The 21,346-nt window shown below is 45.6% G+C and overlaps 1 protein-coding gene across 1 annotated transcript in view; it reads left to right on the plus strand.

Moving 5' to 3' along the window:
* The window catches only part of SLC9A1 (solute carrier family 9, subfamily A (NHE1, cation proton antiporter 1), member 1), a 126,064-nt gene that overhangs the window by 102,856 nt on the left and 1,862 nt on the right, over positions 1 to 21,346 (plus strand). Inside the window, exons 4-11 of the mRNA XM_015411626.1 lie at positions 3,653 to 3,870; positions 5,984 to 6,186; positions 9,280 to 9,369; positions 10,880 to 10,950; positions 12,616 to 12,789; positions 14,222 to 14,336; positions 14,515 to 14,616; positions 17,905 to 17,977. Coding sequence (XP_015267112.1) covers positions 3,653 to 3,870; positions 5,984 to 6,186; positions 9,280 to 9,369; positions 10,880 to 10,950; positions 12,616 to 12,789; positions 14,222 to 14,336; positions 14,515 to 14,616; positions 17,905 to 17,977 — 1,046 coding nt within the window. The remainder of the gene's footprint in view (positions 1 to 3,652; positions 3,871 to 5,983; positions 6,187 to 9,279; positions 9,370 to 10,879; positions 10,951 to 12,615; positions 12,790 to 14,221; positions 14,337 to 14,514; positions 14,617 to 17,904; positions 17,978 to 21,346) is intronic.

Raw genomic sequence — 21,346 nt, forward strand, 5'->3', positions numbered from 1 at the left:
AACTGGGACCCAATGACATCATAGGGAGGAGCTAGTGACATCACAGACCATGGTCACTATCTATGGAGGTGGATCCATGTGGGATTTAGGGATGGGCTCCCCAGAAAGTTAGGGAGGCCTGGGAACCGCCCTAGCGATGTCCCTGGGCTGGGCTAACCCCAGGAACAGTTGCCTTCTTAGCACACTGCTTAGAAACTTAAAAAGCCCCACACACACTCCACACTGGAATAAGAACATAATATCAGGCCATACCACATTGCAATAAAGCCCCTACAACTGTATACAGAAATACTGAGCTTTCCTACCATTTGCCACAACTAGCCCACCACACAACCAGGATCAAGACTCCTAAGTGGACCAACAGACAGGCATACACTCGTTTGAGAAACTGAGTATTACAACACCTCTGGAACATTACAGATCAGTAGAGGCAGCACTGCACAGTGGTCAGAGTTGCAGATTGATGTGGGGAGACCCAGGTTTGTATTCTCACTCTGCTGGCTGAGTGACCCCGGGCCAAATCTCCCCTTCTCTACCTAACCCTACCCCACAGGGTTGTTGTGAGGATGAAATGGAGACTCATGGGCAGGGTCCCCAGCTTCCCCGGCAGGAGCACTATGTTAAGAAATCTCTCACAATTATGCAGCCATAGCAGGCAGGAGGGAAGGAGGTGAATACCTCCAGCGCCAGAGACTTGTAGAAGAAGAGTCAAACTTTGGGGACTCACTCGTGCACCAGAGGGCCAAGGCAGCAGGAGGCAAGAAGCCTGGGCGAGCTGGGCTCCTCCTTGCCTGGCAGAAGATGAGGTGCAGAGGCGAGAGGTGGGCAAGCAGAAGAGGCACTCAGCCGGCCGCACAAGCTGCATGCAAAGAAACTCCCGCCGCCCCAAGCTTCAGGGCTGCCTCGTTAAAGGAGTGCAAAGGCCAGACTCGCAAATGAGGAAAAGCAAGCTCAGGGTTCGGCCCCATTATATCCTATGGGCCATTGAAGTCAATGGCAAAAACATAGGGTATATTCTGGGGGCTGGAGGGGAGGGGGTTTGAGGGAGAGGCTCCAAAATCGCAGGGTAGCTGCTGGAGCCTTTCTCCAAAATACCCGCCATGTTTCAGGAACATTGAACCAGGGGGTCCAATTCTACGGGCCCCCAAACAAGTTGCCCCCATCCCCTCCATTGTTCTCTATAGTGGGAAAAAAGTTACCTTTTTGAGGTGTGGTGACCAGAACTGTGCACAGTATTCCAAATGAGGTCACACCATTGATTTATACAGGGGCATTGTGATATTGGCTGATTTGTTTTTCAATTATCTTTCTAATAATCCCCAGCATAGTGTTTGGCTTTTTAAATTGCAGTTGCACACTGTCGCAACATTTTCAGTGAGTTATCTACCATGATTCCAAGGTCTCTCTCTTGGTCAGTCTCCACCAGTTCAGACCCCATCAACGTGTATTTATAGTTAGGATTTTTGGCCCCAAATGTGCATCACTTTGCACTTGGCCGCATTGAACCCCATTTTCCACGTTGACGTGGCCCACTCTCCCATCCTTGACAGGTCCCTTTGGAGTGCCTCACAATCCTCCCTGGTTTTCACCACCCTGAACAATTTCGTGTCATCCGCAAATTTAGCCACTTCACTGCTTACTCTCAACTCCAAATCATTAATAAACAAGTTAAAAAGCATTGGACCCTGTACTAAGCCCTGCAGTACCCCACTGCTTACCACTCTTCACTGAAAAAATTGCCCATTCATACTCGTTCTCTGTTTCCTATTAATTAGCTAGTTTTGATCCACAAGAGGACTTGTCCTTTTATCCAATGACTACTGAGCTTACTTAGGAGCCTTTGATGAGGAACTTTATCAGAAGCTTTCTGGAAGTCAAGGTAAACAACATCTATTGGGTCCCCCTTGTCCACATGTTTGTTCACCCCCTCAAAAAACGCTAACAGGTTAGTGAGACAAGATCTTCCCTTACAGAACCCATGCTGAGTCTGCCTCAATAGTTCATCAATGTGCCTACTAATTCTTTCCTTAATAAAGAGTTTCCACCAACTTACCCGGTATTGACGTCAGAGTGACTGGCCTGTAATTTCCCGGATCGCCTCTGGAACACTTTTTAAAGATGGGAGTGATGTTGGCTACTTTCCAGTCCTTAGGAATGGAGGCATATTTTAATGAAAGATGAAATATTTTTGTCAGGAGATCCACAAGTTCACATTTATTTATTTATTTATTTATTTATTTTATTTGACTTATCTCCCGCCCTCCCCGCATGGCAGGCTCAGGGCAGGTTACATCAAATTTGGTAAAAATACAATATACAAAAATTAACACAGTTAAAACACCAATAAAATACAAATCTAATTAACATTAAACTTATTTTACTGTTTTAACATCTTCAAATGTGTTTAAAATACACCCAAAAGAGAGAGCTACGAACGGCTGTGCCCTGCGCAACCTTAGTACAGGTATCTTAGTTTTTGCCATCTGAGAGGTAGGAAAAAAATAAAAGTTGGAAATAATAAACACACATTTTTGTAGTAGACAAAAGAGTGTTATTTGAACAGAAACAGCTTCATGCGGTCGTATTAGAGCTAGCAGCTCATTTGGGTACTGAGCTAAGTTTTGTAACATGGAACCATTTAATAGCACGTTATAGCCTATCCATTATTGGCAAAATTAAGTCATGTTTAAAGAGTAAATATAAGCATGAAAATGTGTTGTTGTGAATGTAGGATATACATATTTTAAATCAGTAGTATGTTCAAATCGCCAAATGCTGGCTTCCGTTTTCCTTACAACCCAGGATTTGGTGCGGTGACTCAATCCTGGTTTTGGAATCCTTCTTAGTAGGGAAAAAAAATAGGGAAAGTGCAAATCATAGTTTGCAAGTTTACACACAGTGGTTTTCTAGGGAAGGCAGAAATGAGTCATCAGCTGACCAAAAGGAGGGAGTGGGAGCTCAAGTATCCCCTGGGTTCATGCACATAGCGATAAACTTTGGTTTACCATTCTGGCTGAACTGTGCAGTATATCTCTGAATCCTAATTCTTTGGCACTGCACGTATTTAATTTATTATTATTACTTATTTACTTAATCTATACCCTGGTTTTCTCCCCAGTGGGGACCCAGAGTGACTTAAATCATTCACCTCTTCTCCATTTTATCCTCATAATAGCCCTGTGAGGTAGGTGAAGCTAAGTGTATGGGAAATAGCCCAAGGTCACCCAGAGCGTTTCCATGGAAGAGTGGGTGATTTGAACTGGGTCTCTCAGATCTTATTTTGGTACTCTAACCACTATATCATACTTGAAGCTTGTGATAGTGATTTTCTGTTCTTTTTCCCTACCTCCACTTATTGATACAGTAAAAGGAACCTTCTTTTATGGGGTTGGAAGTCCAGCTAGCCCAGTACTAACTGTCCAGTGTTTCAGAGTCTTTCCTGGCCCTGAGTTGAGACTTTTTAACTGGGTGTGCAACAGATTTAACCCAGGAGCTTTTATGTGTAATCTGCCCTAAGGCCACTGGTTCCTTCCCTTCTACCCTAAACCTCACATTTGAACAACAATGGAATGTAGGCTTCCCAAGCCTGACACTTGTGAGGGAAATGTCCCTCTCTTGTGACTTCTGTGACTCTTTCTTCCTGTCTTTGCAGGCTCATTGCTGCTGGGGTGGTCATGCGCCCTTATGTGGAGGCCAACATCTCCCATAAATCCCACACCACCATCAAGTACTTCCTGAAGATGTGGAGCAGCGTCAGTGAGACCCTCATTTTCATCTTTTTGGGTGTCTCCACTGTGGCTGGGCGGCACCGCTGGAACTGGACCTTTGTCATCTGCACCCTGATTTTTTGCTTGATTGCCAGGGTCTTAGGTAAGGCTCTCAGGGTCAAAGGGGGAGCAGGAGGAGGAGGTTTGTACCTGTGCGCAGACCACAAAATTTAGCCGTTTGTCCAGGGTGGAGGCAACCCTAGAATGTTAGGAATGCAGGACCTGCAAGGGGCTATTCCAGCTTGTTGTTGGGCAGGATTCCCCAAGAGAAGGAAACTTCCTGCTTAGCCTATACCAGTGATTCATTGTGAGTTGCAGTTCTCTGACAAATGGCGTGGGAGGTTCAGACTCCTAAGCTGGAAGAGGACATGCTTTGGCCTCCCTCCTCCTGGTGGGGGGGAAGGAGAAAGGGGTAGAAATGCTGCACTACAAGCATAGTTCTCTGTCTTGCCTTGTGCCTGGCAGAATTTGAGTAATTCAGGTACGCCAAGCAAATATTAATACACTTGCTTGATCTGAACAGTTGATACCAAGTTTTAGGATTTGATTCTGCTTCTTCTGTAGCACTGGGCGCTGGAAGAGAAGAGAAAGTCGCTCAATTCAGACATCATGTGAGATCATAGTTAAGAAAGCATAACTGTAGGTTGGCTTGACATCCAGACTGGTGAGCCATGGTTTGTGATCTGCTAGTAAACCAAATTGAGCTACAATGGTTGGAAGCGAATCTGCAAACTGTAGTTTGTGCTAACTGTGGTCTGGTATGAAGTCTTAATTGACAGGCCATCACTTCTACACATAAAACTGCCTTATCCTGAGTCAGACCCATGGTCCATTGAGGTCAACACTGACTGGCAGATGCTAGCTATGGGTCTCTGGTCAGGGTCTTTCATACCACCTACTACCTTATCCTTTTAATTGGAGATGCCACAGGGTGAACCTGGGACCTTTTGCATGCAAAGCAGATGCTCTGTCACTGAGCTGGGGTCCCAGTGGAGGCTGCTGCACCATGGAAATGGGACTGGACATGAAACTGAGTGTTGATGGGAGTGGGGAGAGGAAAATAGGCAGTGGCTGCACACTTGCACTCTGTCTGCCTGTTATGTTTTTGAAAGCACAGAACTTTTGTTTTAGGATCAAAACTATGTTAAAGTATGGCCGGGTGTGATGTCTGAGTTATGCAAGAGGTAAAGTTTAGGAGGTAGAAGTCCAGTGACTTTTGTCTCTTGCTCCCACACTTGAGGATAATTTAAAATTGAAAGCATGTGGCATTCCCCTCCTTGATTGTACAGCATGTGGGGAATTGCTGAATGCTCCTCTGTGTTTGTAAAAAGGTAAAGGTTCCCTTGCTCGAAAGCCAGTCGAATCCGACTCTAGGGTTGCGGTGCTCATCTCAGTTTCAAAGCTGAAGAGCCAGCGCTGTCCGAAGACATTTCCGTGGTCATGTGGCTGGCATGACTAAACACCAAGGTGCACGGAACACTGTTACCTTCCCACCAAAGTGGTACCTATTTATCTACTTGCAATTTCTTGCTTTCAAACTGCTAGGTTGACAGGAGCTGGAACTAGAGATGGGAGCTCACTCCATCATGCGGCACCTGGGTCTTGAACTGCTGAACTACTGACCTTCCACAGCCTGCAGTTCAGCGTCTTAACCACTTGAGCCACCGCAGCTCCGTTTGTAGACAACACTTTATAGTAAAAAAGCATACCAAGATGCAGGATTTCACATAGCCTTCCTGACTGATGTACTAGTTTTCCAACAAACCCCCCCCTCCCAATAGTCATGTATTATTTCTCCTGGTTGGCTCTGCGGTCGAGTAAACGAATACATTCAGAATTTGGGAGGAATTTTCCTGCAAGTCAGATCAGCTGGTGATCTGACATCTTCTGTATCAGAGTTGTTTCTTTGAGCCACCATGTGTGTGCATTTTGCCATGTTTCTTTCTTGTTTTGGTATGTTTTGGTGTCTCCACATCCTGCCTGGAAACTTGCAAACTCAATTAAAAGCACATATGGCCCCATAACAAGGAAGAATTTTTCTTTGCCAGCCTTCATTCCTCTTTTGGCATTCCCAAACTGTAATAGTGCGGTGCAGCTTTTTTCTGCTGAAATTATTATTATTATTATTTTGCTTCTGGGTGTTTTCAACAGTATATTCCTCTTTATGTTTGCCTTACCCTAGTAAACTTCTCTTGCTGTGATTATTTATCATTCAGGTGTCCTTGGATTGACTTGGTTCATTAACAAATTCCGCATTGTGAAGTTGACCCCGAAGGATCAGTTCATCATCGCCTATGGTGGCCTGCGAGGGGCCATCGCCTTTTCTCTGGGTTACCTCATAGAGGAGACACATTTTGACATGAGAGAAATGTTCCTCACAGCCATCATCACAGTCATCTTCTTCACTGTGTTTGTGCAGGTAAATTTGTAATCTTCCTTTAAGGATGAGGATTAAACCAAGGGTCCCCAACGTAGTTGAGCTTGTGGGCAGTTTTGGAATTTTGAGAACAGGTAGCACGCACCCTGACAAAATGGCTGCCACATGGCCAACTACAAAATGGCTACCATAAGGGCTGAGTCCAATAGTAAACTGTTGGGAGGTTCCACATGTTAGGAAGTTCCAAGCCAGACATCCTCCTACAGTGAAGACAGCTGTTTCCAAATGGGTGATCTCTACAGACACACCGGTGATGCGTCTTCTGAAGTACCTCCTTCTGCGCTGAAATGAGAGAAAACCCAGTCGGGCACTTTTCTTTTATCCGGAAATATTAGAAAGTTGGGTCATGCCATAAAATTGATTGGAGGGACAGAAAAAGGGAAATATTTCTTTGTGCAATGCAGGGCTTAGCTTACTATTTATCTGTCTGGTACATTAAAAAAAAACCCAGCCTTCCTCTTAGTCATTATGGTTCTCCCCCATTCCTTCAATTTTATTCTCACAACAGCCATGTGAGATGGGTTCAGTTTTGGGAGAATGACTGGCCCAAGGTCATTCAGCAGGTTGCACAGCAGAATGTGAATTCAATCCTGGGTCTCTCAGGTCCTATCAAAGTCCACTGGCACCTTTAAAACTAGTAGCTCAAGTGGTTAAGATGCTGAACTGCAGACCGGAAGGTCAGTAGTTCAGCAGTTCAAGACCCGAGCGCTGCATGACGGAGTGAGCTCCCGTCTCTGGTCCCAGCTCCTGCCAGCCTAGCAGTTCGAAAGCAAGAAATTGCAAGTAGATAAATAGGTACTGCTTCGGTGGGAAGGTAACAGCGTTCTGTGCACCTCGGTGTCTAGTCATGCCGGCCACATGACCACGGAAACATCTTTGGACAGCCCTTGCTCTTTGGCTTGGAAACAGAGATGAGCACCACATCCCTAGAGTCTGATTCGACTGGCTTTCGAGCAAGGGAAACCTTTACCTTTACCTTTACTAGCATTTAATTCAGTGTGAGCTTTTCTGAGTCCCGACTCACTGTCTGAAGAGGTAAGCTGTGACTCATGAAAGCTCATATTGAAATAAATGCTGTTAGTCTTTATAAGTGCCACTGGACTTTTGTTTTGCTATGACAGACTAACACAGCTATTTGTTTGCAGTCTCCTAGATCCTAGTAGTCTGACACTTCAAATCAATATACCACTTTGGCTCTCTGAGTTCATTGCTGCTAGATACTTGCTGACATAAATGGCATTAAAGTGGGATTGGACAGATTTGTGGAGACCAGATCTAAGAACAGCTACATGAAACCATACTGGGCAGTGGGAGGCAGCCGGTGAAAGATGTTGGCTCTGGGAAGCAGAAGATAAAGGCATCTGGTCAGCCACGGTTGGAAGCCTCATAGATTTGTGGTCTGATTTTGCAAAGGTGGTTCTTAAATCCTGAAGATTATGTCACCTCCGGCAGTTCTGCTGCTGTTTGACCAGGAACCCTCCTGTGACCTTCAACAAGCACCTTCATAACTGGGAGGTTTTCTCTAGAATGAGAACGGGTAGAAGGACTTGTGCCTTTCCTTTGGATCCTACCCTGTTATCCTTGTTGAACAATGGCCCCACCTGGCTTGATTTGCCCATTTGTACAGTCACCTACCTTGGCCTGGATGTCCTAGGCCAGTGGTGGCGAACCTATGGCACGGGTGCCAGAGGTGGCACTCAGAGCCCTCTCTGTGGGCACGCGTGCCATCGGCCCAGCCAGGCCCAGACCGTCATTAAAATGTTGAATTCTCTGCCAAATAATTTTAAGTAAATGAAAGCATTTGGGATTGCTTTCCTTACTTTGTTTGGATCATCTTAAGTTAGTGTATGAGTTGTTTTTTCTAAAGTAAAACCTCAGTATTCAGGTTAAATTGCCGTGTTGGCAATTTAAATAAGTGGGTTTTGGGTCGCAGTTTGGGCACTCAGTCTCTAAAAGGTTCGCCATCACTGTCCTAGGCTAACCCAATCTTGTTAGACTTTGGATGCTAAGCATTGTTGGTCAGGGTTAGTACTTAGAAGAAGAAGAAGAGGAGGAGATTGGATTTATACCCTGCCCTTCACTACCCCAAGGAGTCTCAGAGCGGCTTACAAACTCCTTTCCCCTCCCCACAACAGACACCCTGTGAGGTAGGTGGGGCTGAGAGAGCTCTTGACAGAAACTGCTCTTTTTCCAAGAACAGCTGTGCCAGAACTATGGCTTGGCCAAGGTCATTCAGCCAGGTGCAAGTGGAGGAGTGGGGAAACAAACCCGGTTCTCCCAGATTAGAGTCTGCACACTTAACCACTATACCAAAGTTAGGTAGGGACCGCTGAGGAAGTCCATTGAGGAGGGGCATAAATCCCTGTCTGAACAAACTGGTCCTTTCCTGTGGGTGACTGAGGTGGTTGTAGTCAGTCCGCACCAAGTGCTGCACCAAAGTGCTGTCAAGTTGCAGCTGACTTACAGCAACCCCATAGGGTTTGCAGGACAAGAGACATACAGAGGTGATTTGCCACTTGCTGCGGACTGACTACAACCGAGCATTAGGGTTCCCCATGTTTAGAACTGAGCATACACATGAATTCTGCATCATGGTGGGACTGTGGCTCAGTTGCAGAACAGCTGCTTTGCATCCAGAAGGTTCCTGGTTCAATCCCCAGCATTTCCAGTTAAAAGGACCAGGCAGGAGGTGATGTGAAAGACCTTCCTCTGAGTGAGACACTGCAGAACTGCTTTTAATCTGAGTAGACAATGCTGACCTTAATGGACCTTAATGGTCTGATTCAGTATAAGGAAGTTTCATGTGTTCAAGGTCACTCTTATCTACTCCGAGTGGCAATGGCTCTCCAAGATCTTGCATAGACCTACTACCTGATCTTGTAGCTGGAGATGCCATGGATTTGAACCTGGACCTTCCCACCTAGTTTAGAAGTTAACTAGCTCAGTATAGCCTATGTCAGCTGTCTGTCATTTCCTGGATTACGTCTGAATATTGCCCCATTATCTTTCAGAGCCAAATAGGCTTTCCCTCAGGCAGCTAGCACTCTTACGATGAACCGGTTTGTCTCTCCACAGGGTATGACCATCCGTCCTTTGGTGGACCTTCTAGCAGTGAAAAAGAAGCAGGAGACCAAGCGGTCCATCAATGAGGAGATTCACACGCAGGTGCTGGTTTGGTTCTACTTGGCCATGAAATATCCTCATGTGCTGCTTTAGTTCTGCTGCCTCCATAATCATTTTCTTTTCTCCTTCATGTGTCATTGCCAGTTAGGTGTACAAAGCAGGTAATAACCCCTCAAGTACATTTTTAAAAGGAAGCAGCATGCGGGAACAATTTGGGACTGAAATTTCCAAGGTTATTTGCATATTTCCACCCCCACCCCCACCCCCACCCCCAATGCTGCCCTCCACAGGATCCAACCCCCAAATCTCCAGGTATTTTCCTAATCAGAACTGCCCACTGTATTTGACATGGCTTAATTTGCCTATAAAGCAAGTGGTTGGCATGGGACTTCCTTGCCCCCCAGGGGCCAACTTCGGGATTGCGCCTTATTCCACCACTTCCCAATCTTTACATAATTGGTGAGATTGCTCATACCACTTTATTTCTATTTCTGTTTTATTTTTTAAAATCTGGTTAGCGTGAACTTCAGCATAGGAGAAGAGAAACGTATGATTTCCAAATACTTTTTAAAAAAATTACAAGGCAGTTGGAGCAGTGGTCTGATGCTCAAGTTGTACCAGTCGGAAGGGAAGGAAGAAAAGGGGGGGGAGGTTGTCACAGCACCAAACAAATCAAATGATTATTAATGGTGTGGACAGGGATGCAGAGGTGCGTCTTTGAGCCATCTGGCGCTGACCTTCTCTCATAGATTCTTCTCCCTTTTCCATGCATTTAGATTATCCATCTCTCTGACAAATGTCTTCCTCCCACTCTCTAAAGTATGGCAGGTAACTAGAAGGACACAAGTAAAGGAGAATGAACTTGTAACATTTCAGATCCTTGCCCTTTTGGAATATTCCCCTCTGTTTAAAAACTGATTCCCTGGAAACAGGAAACCAGCACACAAAGCAAATAGAGTGGGTAGAATCTTGTCTTCCTGCTGTTCTAGTTTTCTATTGTGGGAAGGTGTTTTGTTTTTAATGCAGAGGAACATTTCAAGCTGGAATCCACCCCTGAAGTATGTGCCGTCAGTTCTGTTCCCTCATTCTTCTGCTTGGCCTTAGAGCTGCCAAAATGGTGGAGCTCCTTCATCAGCAAGATCCCTTGGACATTTCAAAACGTTTTTAACCTCCAAAGAGGTTTTAAGTGAGTTAGGATCAGATTGTTTAAGTTGGATTCCTTTTGTCATGCCTTGGTTTTTTTGTTTGTTTGATTTTTTTGCTTTTGTTTGGTACATAACTCTGACCTTTTTATTTATTTAAAATATTTCTATGTCTGCCTTTCTCCTGCTCAGTGACCCCTGCTGTAGAGCAGTCCATACATTTAGACCAGCTGTTCTCCATGCAGCAGCCCTCAGAGCAGCTAATGGGCTATGCCAAGTCATCTTTTTCCTGGGTACAAAATACTACAGGCTTGGGCTTCAGTTTCAGAGATAAACTGTGCAGATTTTTACATAGCAGATGAGCAAACAAAAGCATATTTATTCATTTCCTCTCTTCCCCTTCCTTAAAGTTCCTGGATCATCTTTTGACTGGGATTGAGGATATATGTGGCCACTATGGCCATCACCACTGGAAGGACAAGTAAGTGTTGAGCCAGCAAGGCTGCTGCTGTTCATTAATTTCCTTTGGGCTGGCTTATCCGTTGGATGGGATGTTTGCAGCAAAAATCACTGGCTTTGGCTCTCTGCAGGACACCTTAGCACTGCCTTTGCAGCTGGTATGGCACAGCGAACAGTAGAGTTCATAGTAATGCCTCATTGAGAGCCAGTTTGGTGTAGTGGTTAAGTGTACGGACTCTAATCTGGGAGAACCGGGTTTGATTCCCCACTCCTCCACTTGCACCTGCTGATGTGACCTTGGGTCAGTCACAAGCTCTGGCACAGCTGTCCTTGAAAAAGAGCAGTTTGTGTCAGAGTTCTCTCAGCCCCACCCACCTCACAGGGTGTCTGTTGTGGGGAGGGGAAGGGAAAGGAGTTTGTAAGCCGCTCCGAGACTCCAAGTGAAGGGCGGGGTATAAATCCAATCTCTTCTCTTCTTCTTCTCAGCAAATGCCTGGAGAGTTGGGGAAGGGTGGCATTTGAGGAGAATACAGTGTCACTTCTGGGTAATGCTCTTAGCAGCCTCCTGTGGTCTCTGTGGGAGTTAACCATAGAGACTAGGGGAAATTTCTTGAGTGTCATTATGTGGAGGCCATGCCTTCTTTTGTTCCTCAGTTCTTCAGGTGAGGAAAACTGAGGCTGGGGGCAGGGAGTTTCCCAGGCCAGGCGAGTAAATTGGAAGCCTAGTGAACAAAGAAATGGGTTTGGCTCCCCACAGATGTGTCCCATGTTGTAATATTTTGCACTGTGCCATAGATCCAAGGCTCTCCAGTCCCTCTGTCTACATAGCATTTCACCAGGTTCTATTTCTTGATTACACTAAAGTGTGATGGGGCAGCAGAACTCAGAAACTGGCTTTTGTTCATTAAAAATTTTTAATGTGATGATGGTATAATACTTAACAGCATTAATGAGAACAGAACCCAGGGAATGGTGATGATACCTATTTTTTAAACTGAAGTAAAAGGATGCAATTGCATTTCTGTAAGAAAGAATCAAAGCAGGGAGGCCTGTTGAGGATTAACTGATCTGCCTTAGGCAGTACCATTCACATCTTAAATTGAGAGTGCTGTTTTGTGACAATCATGGGCACAGAAACTGCTGCTCACATTGACTGCAAGCCACTCATACCACAAGTTGAAACAGCAGTTTGAGAAGTGACTGTCCCATTGCTGTAGACGTGGTTATCAGGAGGCTACTGCCCAGCTGATATATTCTGGATACCTACACAATTCAGCAACAGTTAGGGGTATTTTTCAATTGTTCATTTTGTTAATTTCAAGGTGGAAGTTGTAAACATTTTTACTCCCCTCCCCCAATTGAAATCCATGGGGCTTAAAGCACTTAGCCGTGGGCTGGATCATACCCCAGGACAGGTAAATTTAATCCGTGATAAGTATGCTAATTTGTACAAGGTCTTCCTCCAAAATTGCCTGAACCACCAGCGACTTCTGTCTTTGAGGGGGAGCCAAACATTGGTCTTTGGTTTTGTGTCTCTTTCAGTTTACAAGCTGAAAACAAAACAAAACAAAAATCCTGACTTCTGTGGGCTTTGTTAACTGGACGGACTGGATGGTGGCATTTGATGTTTGTGTGGTTTTTTTCTTGTCTTTCTTTCTCCCCTCCCCCTCATATCACTTCTGAAAAGGCTGAATCGCTTCAACAAGAAGTACATCAAGAAGTGCCTGATCGCAGGGGAGAGGTCCAAAGAGCCCCAGCTGATTGCCTTTTATCACAAGATGGAGATGAAGCAGGCCATTGAGCTAGTGGAGAGTGGGGGCATGGGCAAAATCCCCTCTGCTGTCTCTACGGTCTCCATGCAGTGAGTACCATGTCAGGCAGGGAACTGAGAGTTAGTTCTCTGTAAGTGGAAGGAAGGGGTAACCCCCCCCCTCTTCCCCACAAACCTGGTAATACAAAGAAATTAACTTTTGAGGCTTCACAGTGTTGCCTAATATATTACCTTGAAATTGTAACAACAGCCCTGTAAGGTAGGCCAGGATTGTTGTTATCACCACAGTAGATTGACATAGGGAGCCTGCCTAAAGCCATCTTCATATTGATCAGTGTTGAGATTCAAACAAGGGGCTTCTTGATTCATGGCTCAGTCATAAGAACATAAGAAGAGCCCTGCTGGATCAGACCACTGGTCACACAGTGGCCAACTGGTTACTCTGGAGAGCCACCAACAGGGCACAGAAGCCAAAGCCTTCCCCTGCTGTTGTCTCCTGGCACTTGGTATCAGTGATTGACTGCCTCTGGATGTGGAGGTTCCTTTTAGTCACCGTGGCTAGCAGCCAGTCATAAAAGTACCCTCCATGAATCTGTCTAATTCCCTCTTAAAGCTGACTATGCCTGTGGCCATCATGAGAGGCAGTTTGGTGTAGTGGTTAGGAGCACAGGCTCTACTCTGGTAGAACTGGGTTTGATTCCCTATTCTTCCACAAGCAGCTGCTGGTGTAACCTTGGGTCAGTCATAAGTTCTTTTGGAGCAGTTCTTGGGAGAGCTCTCTCAGCCCCACCTACCTCACAGGGTGTCTGTTGTGGGGAGGGGAAGGGAAAGGGATTGTTAGCCACTCTGAGACTCCTTTGGGTAGTGAAGGGTGGGATATAAATCCAATCTCTTCTCTTCTTCTCTTCTTCATTACATCCCCTGGTAGCAAATTCCACATTTTAATCACTTGTTGAATAAAGAAGTATTTCCTTGTATCCATCTGAAATCTATTGCCCTTCACTTTCTCTGGGTGCCCTTGAGTTCTAGTATTTTGAGAGAGGAAGAAGAAGTTCCGTCAGTCCACTCTCTCTACCTTGGTCATAGTCATTTAGCCACTACGGTATACAAGCTGAGCACAGGATTTGTCATCTTGGAGCCAGGCAGAATGTGTCCGAAAGCAGTGGCACACTTGATTAGGAAGAATGGCAAGGAAGCCACAATAGAGACTGGTATCACAAAAGGACACCACTGACAGAACGACGGTGATTCTTTAGTGACCCTTGCATTATTTGTTCAGCTGGTCAAATGCAGAATCAGAAGCTTTGAAGACAAAGCGAGAATGACAGATGGGAGGTATCCTGAGGGCGGAACTCGCAAACCACAGGGCCCATCTGGACCGGAGGAAGTTGTATGCCAGTGCAAGTACAAGTCTAGAAAGGTTCTTTTTAGATCTAAGGTTACATTGACTAGGAACCACAAGGGGGTTGGCCGTCTCCTGTAACCCAAATCTCTGAGGCCTTTTCATTCTTAAAATCCACAGGAACATCAATCCGAAAGCCTTACCTGTGGAACGTATCCTTCCAGCACTCTCTAAAGACAAAGAGGAGGAGATCCGGAAGATCCTGCGCACCAACTTGCAGAAAACCAGGCAGAGGGTAAAGGGGGGGAGGGGAAATCCCTTAGCATTCATGGTCTGGAACATCTCAAAAGGTCAGTGTCCAGCATTCCAACTCCCTGGTCCCTATTCTTTCCACTCCCAAGGGCTAACCCTCACAACCAAAACTCACCAAGACAAATTGTGCGTGGGCATTAATCTCTTGCATTCCCCTGCAGCTACGATCGTACAACCGGCACACCTTGGTGGCAGATCCTTATGAAGAAGCGTGGAACCAGATGTTGCTGAGGAGGCAGAAGGCTCGGCAGCTTGAACAGAAGGTGCGAGGGAGGATGCCAATATGGGGGGGGGGGGTTTCCATGCAAGATCTTTCTCTGGTCAAGAAACTTTTATTTTCTTAATATATTTCACATATTCAAAAACAATTTCTAATAATCAGTTTCCCATCTCCCTCCCTCCTCTCCAGTGGCTTCCCGCAATGCGTTTCCCCTGTGGTCCAAAAGTCTTATACTTTCCAAGATAACAATCTTATGCTTAATATTGATCTAAACAAAGTAAATTTCTTTTTACATCCCAGTTTGTTTCTAGATAAATCTTGAAGTCATCCCATTCTTCAAAAAATTCTTGGTCTTCTTTGTTGTTTAGTTTTCTTGTTATTTTATCCATTTCTGCCATGAACAGAACTTTTTGTATCCAATCTTCTATTTCTGGTATTTTCTCTTGTTTCCAACATTGTGCATAAACCATTCTCGCAGTTGTTATTAAATACCAGAATAGAGTCTTTTTCTTCACATTTAGTTCTTCCATTTTAAGTCCTAAAAGCAGAATCTCAGGTGCTTTTTTAAAGGAAAATTTTAGTATTTTTTGCATTTCTCCATGGACTTTAGTCCAAAAGTCCATAGCTTTATCACAAGTCCACCACATATGGTAAAATGAGCCCTCGTGTTTCTTACATGCAAGATCTTTCTCTTCAGTGCCATTAGGAATATGACCTGCATCAGACTCTGATGTCACTTTTGTTGAACCTCCCAGCATCTTAGGCCAATGTCTTCTCTCCATTCTCATTAATACCCAGCCTTTTTCCCCAGTGGGGACCCAAAGCAGCTTATATCACTCTCCCGTCATTCATTTTATCCTCACAACAACCCAGTGGGGTAGGTTAGGCCAAGATTGTGGGACTAGCCCAAGGTCACCCAGCAAACTTCCCTGGCAGAGTGGGAGTTCAAACCTGGGTCTCCCAGATCCAGTACTCTAGCTACTACACAACATTGGCTAAGTATGCCCTGCACATTATGAGTCTTCTAAATGGCCATGAGTATGCTCAGTCCATATCCCAGGATTGTTATGAGGATAAAATGGCGAAGGGAGGATCATGTATGCTGCCCTGAGCTCCTTAGAGGATGCATGGGATTTAAAAAAATGTATTTAAGAACATTAGAGCCTGCTGGATCAGGCTAGGGGTCCATCTAGTACAGCATAAATAGGGCATAAAAGCCGAGGCCCTCCCCTGGTGCTGCCTCCCAGCACTGGTCTTCAGCGGTTTGCTCCCTTTGACTATGGAGGCTCCCTTCAGTCACCATGGAGCCACTGGCGGACCTTCCCTCCATAATCCATCGAATCCCCCTTTAAAGCCATCTATGCTTGTAGTTACCCCTCTTTCCACTGACAGTGAATTCTACAGTTTAATTATTCATTAAATAATTATTTCCTTTTGTTGTGCTGAGCTTATTTCCCATCAATGTCGTTGGGTGCCCCTGAGCTCTTGTGTTATGGGAGAGGGAGAAAACGCTCCCTCTCTCCCCTTCCCCCCCCCCATACATAATTTTGTAAACCTCTCTCGCGTCTCCCCTTAGCCATATTTTGTTCTGGACCAAAAAGTCCCAGGCTCTCCAGCTGTTCCTCCTAGGAAAGGTGCTGCAACCCCTGGGTCACCTTGGTGTTTGTCTTCTGTACTTTTTCCAGCTCTGCAGTATCTAGTGCATCTTATTCCAAATGAGGCTGCACAGTGGCTCTATAAGGCTGTCACAATATTTGCCATTTTCTTCTCAATCCCTTACCTAATAATCCCCAACAAAGCATTTGCCTTTTTTGTGACTGCTGCCCAGTGGATCATCGTTTTCATTGAGCTATCCACTATAACCCTAAAATCACTTTAAATCTTAGTCTCATCTGGTTCAGACCCAATCTGCGTATGTTTAAAATTAGGATTTGAGAGATAGGTTGTTTTTCTTAACTTACAACTTAAAAGTATGCAGAAACGGTGTCCTTTTTTAGCAGGTGGCTCCATTTTGCTACCCTGCTGATGGGCACCCAATTTTTCAGATGACAACGAGCCCTGTAAATAGATCTGGAAGCAATGGTTTGTCATTTGTCTACATTTAGATAACTATTTCTATATGGATTTCCCCCCCCAACTGAACAGCAACTGAACATCTTCCACAAAATTCCACTGCATAGCAAATGACTCTGGGACATGTCCTGGGCAGTGGCTGTCAGCTGGTAACATACATCCTAGGGAACCTTCAGCATTCCCTTATGGGTGAATGTTGGTAGCAACTGACAATCTTTCTTTCAAGGAAGCTTGTCTGCCTGTCCTGGATTTCACTGAAGATCCTGTGGTGCACTTCTGTGGAACTCCAGGTTTTTCCAGTTTGAAAAGTTACTGAGCTAAAAGGAAGTTAGACAAATTTACATCTTTCAGTGGCTCTTAGCCATCATGGTTAAATGGGACCCTCCATGTTCAGAGGCAGTATACCTCTGAATTCCAGATTCTGTGGAGCAAGAATAGGCTTTGACCTCTGTGCTCAGCTTATAGTTCCTGAGGCATCTGGTTGCCACTGTGGGAAATTTTTTATTTATTTATTTATTTAGACATTTTTACCCCACCCTCCCCGCAAGCGGGCTCAGGGCGGCTTACAAGGGGCATGCGCCCATACATAAAAACACATAAAACAGTAAAATCATGGATAATAACAACAATAACAATAATAAAGTGATTTTTTTTTTGGTAAACAAGACGGTCTTGAGTGGCTTTGATGGCATCTTCAAATCCTCCCCATTGGGGTGACACTGTCCGGAAGATGGTTCAAGCCGATCCCACATTGTCCATGCCACGCAATTTGTGGCGGAACTTCCAAGGGCGATTCCTATTTCCCGATGGTATCGCCACCGTTGGCGGTGGTGGCAGCGGCGGCCCCTGTGCAAAAGCCTGGCATGCATTGGTCTGGGATACATTGGGGCTCCCTACCCCCCACCCCCGTGGCCAATGCAGTTGAGCCAGAGGAGAACACATGGCATTATGGAGGTAGGGAGTGGGAGGTATTTCTAGGCAAGAGCTGTATGGTGGAAGGTTTGGAGACAGACATTGTAAAGGGGGAGAAAGGGGGAGGCTTTGTATCACAGAGAGAGCTTTATGGCAGGAGAGGAAGGAGGGGAGATGTAGCTGGGATCTTTTTTTTATTTTCAACACTTTTTTATTGAAGTATTAAAAATGCATACAACTGTTAATGTAAGATAGAACCACTTCAATTTTAACAAAAAATAGTTAGTACTAATAACAACATAATCTATACATCAATCTTTTAAGGAACGTGTGCTTCTGATTTCAGATAAACAACTACCTGACGGTCCCAACTCACAAAATTGATTCGCCGACCATGTCAAGGGCACGGATTGGCTCAGGTAAGAGGGACGGCTGCTTCTGTGTCCAGAGAGTAGAAACTGGTGGCCTGACAAAGGGGGGAGGTTTTTCAAAGCAAAGGTGCTGCTGCTGCTGCTGCTGCTACTTGCCTTGATCTTTCATGCCTCGCAAGTTTTGTTTTAATAATGTTGCTTTATTTTAACTAAAAAGGGTTTTCTCCCCACCTCCCAGCAGCGCTCTCGAAGCAGCTTCCATACAACAATTAAAACAAGGAACTAGCATGACAAAGGCCAAGATGAGCTGGCTCATGTTAAAACTGGGTTCCTAGCAATTAATGATAAGAAATGGTTTTAAATAAACCTTTCTGATCCAACAGAAAAACCACAGGACTCAAGTAATTGCAACAGAGAACCAATATGAGCCAACCCATATAATGAGCAGGGGAGATAAAATTAATCCGGCTAGAAAAGAGAAAGCAAGCCGTATCCAAAAGTAGTGAACTCCCAGGTTTTCCTCCTTCGTTAAAGAACTGTTTTCCCCTGGGTCCTAAAGTTCAGAAGTTTGAACTGATCAGTAGTGATGAGTTTCATAACTGAGGTGCCACAATAGAGAAGGCCCTGTCCTTTGTGCTCACCTCCTCCCCACTTCATTAAGTGGGGGCACACTCCACACAACCTTGGCAGCAGATCTCCACTGATGGTTTATTAGGGCCCACTGTATGAGGCCCTGTGGCACAGGGGTGTGTGTCGGATCGATACATTGGGTTTACCCTGCTTGTATCCTTGGCAGTCCACGGCAGAGAAAGGGGGGGGTTGTCATAACAGCAGGCCAGCTTTGAGTGCTCCAGAACTCTTTGTCAGGCTGGATGTTTGGGGGAGGGGGAGAAATAAGATGTCTCAGGCCACAGATGAAGGCACTTTCATTGAGCACGGTTTCTTCAAAACCTAAACAACCCAGCATAATTTTCATTACCATTTTTAACAGTAAAGTGGATGTCTGGTGACAGCCATTTAAGCCGCAAGACTGAGTTATTATTTTTTATTATTTCTTTCAAAAACATATATGCTACCTCTGGATGCTCAGAACTCCCACATGCCATTTCCGTGTTTCAGATGTGTGCTTATGTTACTGAAGTCATGTCGATTTCTTGATCTTCCTGATGGCTGATGCTCAAAGCAAAAGCCAGATAAGGAAGCAGAGATAAGGCAGCAGAGAGGTCTTGAAGAAGGCCAAAGGCCTGCAGCCCCTGATAGGCCAGTCCAGACCACAGGGTGCCACAAATAAGCAAAGAAGTGAACAGTGTGCTGTCTAAGCAGTGTCTGCAGACCAGATAAATCAGATGACTCTTAGAAGTGAGTTAAACCAGAGTCCTTAGCCAATCAGGAATGGATGAGGTCCCCCCCCCCCAGTATTAAACATAGCTCTTAGATCCTGGAATTCACCCATCTAGACACCCCAAGGTGCAGCAGGCCCAAGCAGGTCTTGTAAAAAGTTGTTCTCCTGTTAGTTTTCCTTTGTTCTTTCTTTCTTTATCAGAGCCCTGCATATAAATAGGACTGCAGCTTCTCTTCCTCGCCAGGTAATGGAACCAAACTGGCCAATCCCTGCTATGATCCATATGGACCCACTCCTTTTTTCCCGAGGCAACTGTGAAACCTACCCAGATTAGCTTCCTGTCCCATGAGACCCCATTTCTGCCCCCTCCCCGGCCCTTCCGTTTTGTGGTCCCTGTGATGTTGTGCATCCTCTTCTACTGATCTTTTCCAGTTCCCCAACTGCGCACTGAGGCATGCTCCTGAGCTGTCAATACGCTGTGGTAAACTAAAATGTCTTTTCAAATGCCCTGAGAATCCAAGCAAAAGGTTGCCTGTTTGCTCTGATGGCAACTCCTTTCAGTCTGCTTCCTCTGAGGGGCGGGGTAGGAGATTGTTCTGCTGTGTCTTTGCATTAAGTGTGGTTGTATCAATCACTCAGAATGCTGCAAAGTAATAGGGTCACCTGCCCTAAGTTCTGTCTCCTGCAGAGGTTTTGAGGTATTGAGATCCAGAGAGAGAGCACTAGCTTACACAGGATGGGAGAGGAGAAACCTCCACAAAGCAACCAGAACCAGAAATGTTTCCATTTAATTTGTTCATATTATATATTAATTAAATTTAACTGTACACAGCTTTAAAAAAAGAATAAAGACCCAGGGTTTGTTCGTTCTCCTGCTGCCTTTGTTCTCGTTGAATAAAATATTGGAAAACAGGAGAAGACGGTCTTTCCCTTGCAGTGTGCTTAGAAGGTTACAACCCTGACCTTCTGCTGGGAAGGAAGCAAGCCCATCCATACCGGAAGGGAGGTGTAACTCTCCAAGGCTGGTAATTCCAGGAAGGGTCTGAAGTAGGGTTGCCAAACCCCCCGGTTTGCCAGGGGTCCCCCGTTTTTTTGGGGGGGGGTTCTACCCGCCGCCAGCCAGATGGCCGGCGGGGGAAGCCCCACCCCCAACACCCACAGCCACCCATCTCTCTCCCTTTAAGTGTGTGCAACCCGTGTTTCATCCCAAGCGCGAACTCCGCAAGCTTGCAGGGAAAAGCCAGCTTTGTTCTTAAAAGGGAAACACAGCTGCTCTTAAAGGGGAAACGCCGGCTGCCGGCTACTTTAAGTGTAGGGCACTGCCGTTTCTGGAGATCCGGCGCACGGGTGTGTGAGTGGGGGCGGGAGAAATCCCCAATGTGACGTCATCACGTTGGGGATGCCCCACCCCCTCCAGGAACGCCCCCAAAGTCCCCCGCTGGGGGTGGAAGATGGACTTGGCAACCCTAGTCTGAAGCCACTTGAACAATCCCTGTGCTGAAGCTAAATTTAGGACCGTCTGTCTATCTAGTACAGTCTATTCCAATGTTCCCTCTAAGATGCGTTAGTGTGAGCTAGCTCACAGTTTTTTAGCCTGCAGCTCAGACATTTTTGTCTTAGCTCAGGAAGGATGGCTCCAGAGCAAACTGATTTATGCAGTAGCCAAATCACTTGCTCACAACTTTAATGCCAGTAGCTCACAAAGTAGAATGTTTTGCTCACAGGACTCCACAGCTTAGAGGGAACATTGGTCTATTCTGATCTTTTTCTCAAGGAGTGCAGGGTGGCATACCTGGTTCTTTCTCCCCCATTATCTCACTCTGCAACCCTTCAAGGTAGGTTAGACTGACTGCTCCATGGTCACCCAGCATGCTGCGTGGTGAAGTGGGCATCTGGACCTGGATCTTCCGGATCATAGTTCAACAAGCTAACGGCCATCCTTGACTGGTCCAGTCAATGCCTGAATGGGAGATGCCCTAGGAATGCGGTTTCAGGTTTGTTAGGTAGTGTGGCTTTTTAGATTCAAAGCGATAACGTGTGCACTCACAGTGATGCTAGTAGGGATTAGTGGTCGT

The sequence above is a fragment of the Gekko japonicus genome, unplaced genomic scaffold, assembly GCF_001447785.1.
Source record: "Gekko japonicus isolate JY-2015 unplaced genomic scaffold, Gekko_japonicus_V1.1 scaffold62, whole genome shotgun sequence".
Classification (NCBI taxonomy): domain Eukaryota; kingdom Metazoa; phylum Chordata; class Lepidosauria; order Squamata; family Gekkonidae; genus Gekko; species Gekko japonicus.